The following is a 2,453-nucleotide window of genomic DNA, read 5'->3' on the forward strand; positions in this document are numbered from 1 at the left end:
TGAGTCCTTTGACAGTGTATTGCACGTAAAGCCCTCCAGTTTCTCATTAATAAATAATATTTGTTTTAAGTTGGGAGATTTTCATACATAGTGTCTCATCTGACGAGAAACAACAAAGTCCTAGTTGGATTGGAGGGTCAGTTCCTCATGAGATGAATTGCCTGGAATCCTGTAGCTTCAGTTTCCTGTTTTGCATTAAAAGTTGATTCCCATACTATCAGAACCACAAATAAATGGACTAGAGACAAAATACTGCCAAATTAATTCTTCGAATTTAATGGGAAGTTAATTCCCATTTATTTTCTTTATGAAGCTCTGTTTAATTCAACACACATTTTCCCTATAAATACACACCATTTGATCCATGCAGTATACACCAGAAAAGCAGCAATGAGTAGTAGCTCTCTCTCCCACGTCCCATCCTCTTCATCATTTTCCTTAGTTTTCCTTCTCTTGTTTTCAGCTCTTCTCCCCCTAAGTTCTGCTTCAGCTGGTCATCAATTCTCAAATGGGCTGTGCAGGTCCAAAAGGTGCAAGGCTCCCCATAAGCACCCTCCACCCCATCAGCTACCAACTGATCATTCACCACCACCATCTCAAACCAGCTCCCCTCCATCAGTATCTCCTTCCTCTCCTCCTCCTAGTAGTTCTTCACCACCACCATCTCCAACTAGCTCCTCTCCAAGCATAACTCCATCTTCCTCTCCAGAAACATCTCCTTCCTCTCCCCCTCCCATTTCTTTATCACCAACTATCTCCCCTCCAAGCATAACTCCATCTTCCCAGCCTCCAAGTGTTGAACAAACACCATCTTCCCCTCCAGAAATATCTCCTTCCTCTCCCCCTCCTAGTACTTCATCACCACCATCATCTCCAGCTAGCTCCCCTCCAAGCATGGATTCATCTTCTCCTCCAAGTATTGAACCAGCAAGACCATCATCTCCATCACCAGCAGGCTTCTCTCCATCAATATCTCCTTCCTCTCCCCCTCCCAATACTTCATCACCACCACAATCACCAACTAGTTCTCCTCCAAACATAACTCCATCTTCCTCTCCAGAAGTATCTCCTTCCTCTCCCCCTCTCAGTACTCAATCACCACAGCTATCACCACCTACTACATCACCAATTTTGTCTCCGAGCACTTCACCAGCTCCCACAACCTACATATCTCCAACTCCATCAGTTAGTACTACTCCAGCTCCTGGACCTGATGGTTCTGTGGTTAATGACCCTCTGAAATCACCACCACCACCACCTCCAAACTCATCTGCTCCCCCACCTGATGATGACGATGACGTCCCGTGCCCCCCACCTCCGAATAGAAAGCTAAAATAAAGATCACAGAGAGCAGTAGCTTTCCTAGAAGCTGTAGCCCCCCACCTCCGAATAGTACTGATCGGATTTTATATGAAAAGTGCAGCCTTCTATCTATGTTAAGACTTTCTTTTGCGAGTCGCTATCTATATTAAGAGTTTAGACTATGTTGTTCCATTGTTGAATGCATTAATGCTAATTCTACGAAACTTGTTTCATGCTAATTCTGCAATGCTTTTTTCTTTTTATCCTACGGAATGTGCTTCTTTGTGGGAACCACATACCACATACGTGCTTGTCTATCTACTGCATTAGAGGCGTTTTCCTTCATTTGTCATCAAATTCAACATGTGTAACACTTGGTAGACTAAACAAATGCGTTTTATTTATTTTTGCTTACTAACTAGACTACAAATCAAACTGATCAGAAGATTCAGAACAATCACTGCAAAATAGATTCAACTAATTTGGTAGTCAAATTAAAATTTTTAAATAATCTATTCTTTTTTGTGTAAATCTAAGCAAGGAAAACGGATTTATTAAAGAATTACAGTGTTACAATAATAATCGTCGGCTACAACCTGTATATAAAATTACATTAATATTTCTATAATTCAACATTCCAGTACTATGGAGCTCTTGTTAATGGAGGACAAGCCAGTAGTTACTGACTTACGAGCTTATAAAGTAATGATAAGAGATCCACGTTGACAGCTACACCATGACGTATCTCTCTCTCTTCTCGTATCTTATGCATCGCAATCGTACCATGTAATCTTTCACACCATTCACGTCACTGTGTATAGTTTATCATCTCTGTCAATGTAACTATATAAATATATTTGATAACCGAGGGAGGAAATCCATCGGGTTACTATCTTATTCTCTCAAGTTTGCACAGTCAGAGCATTAGTTTAATTACAAACCGCTCAGATCCATGGCTGTCCCATTAATGATAAGAATGAAACTTATCAATGAAAGTAAGAAAATAAACTGAAACAAAGAAGAGACTTTGAGATTAATAATGTCGATGGTTATGGTGGCCATCAGACGTGTGATATTTATAGTGAGGATATTTACATACGAACAGAGTTCTACAAATGTTAGGAGCATGTATAGATAAGTTCAGTTACAAC

At 40.4% G+C, this 2,453-nt stretch overlaps 1 protein-coding gene across 1 annotated transcript; it reads left to right on the plus strand.

Moving 5' to 3' along the window:
- The first annotated feature begins 390 nt into the window (after positions 1-390).
- On the plus strand, positions 391-1,625 carry LOC109115763 (uncharacterized). The gene has a single exon (XM_019200096.2). The coding sequence runs from the start codon at positions 391-393 to the stop codon at positions 1,336-1,338; it is 948 nt and encodes a 315-aa protein (XP_019055641.1). The 3' UTR covers positions 1,339-1,625.
- Positions 1,626-2,453: the final 828 nt, after the last annotated feature.

The sequence above is a fragment of the Nelumbo nucifera genome, chromosome 8, assembly GCF_055504915.1.
Source record: "Nelumbo nucifera cultivar China Antique chromosome 8, China Antique-T2T, whole genome shotgun sequence".
NCBI lineage: Eukaryota > Viridiplantae > Streptophyta > Magnoliopsida > Proteales > Nelumbonaceae > Nelumbo > Nelumbo nucifera.

What these genes read in the sequence shown, in the direction of transcription:
- LOC109115763 (XM_019200096.2), top strand. Translation starts at nt 391, where the DNA reads ATGAGTAGTAGCTCTCTCTCCCACGTCCCATCCTCTTCATCATTTTCC.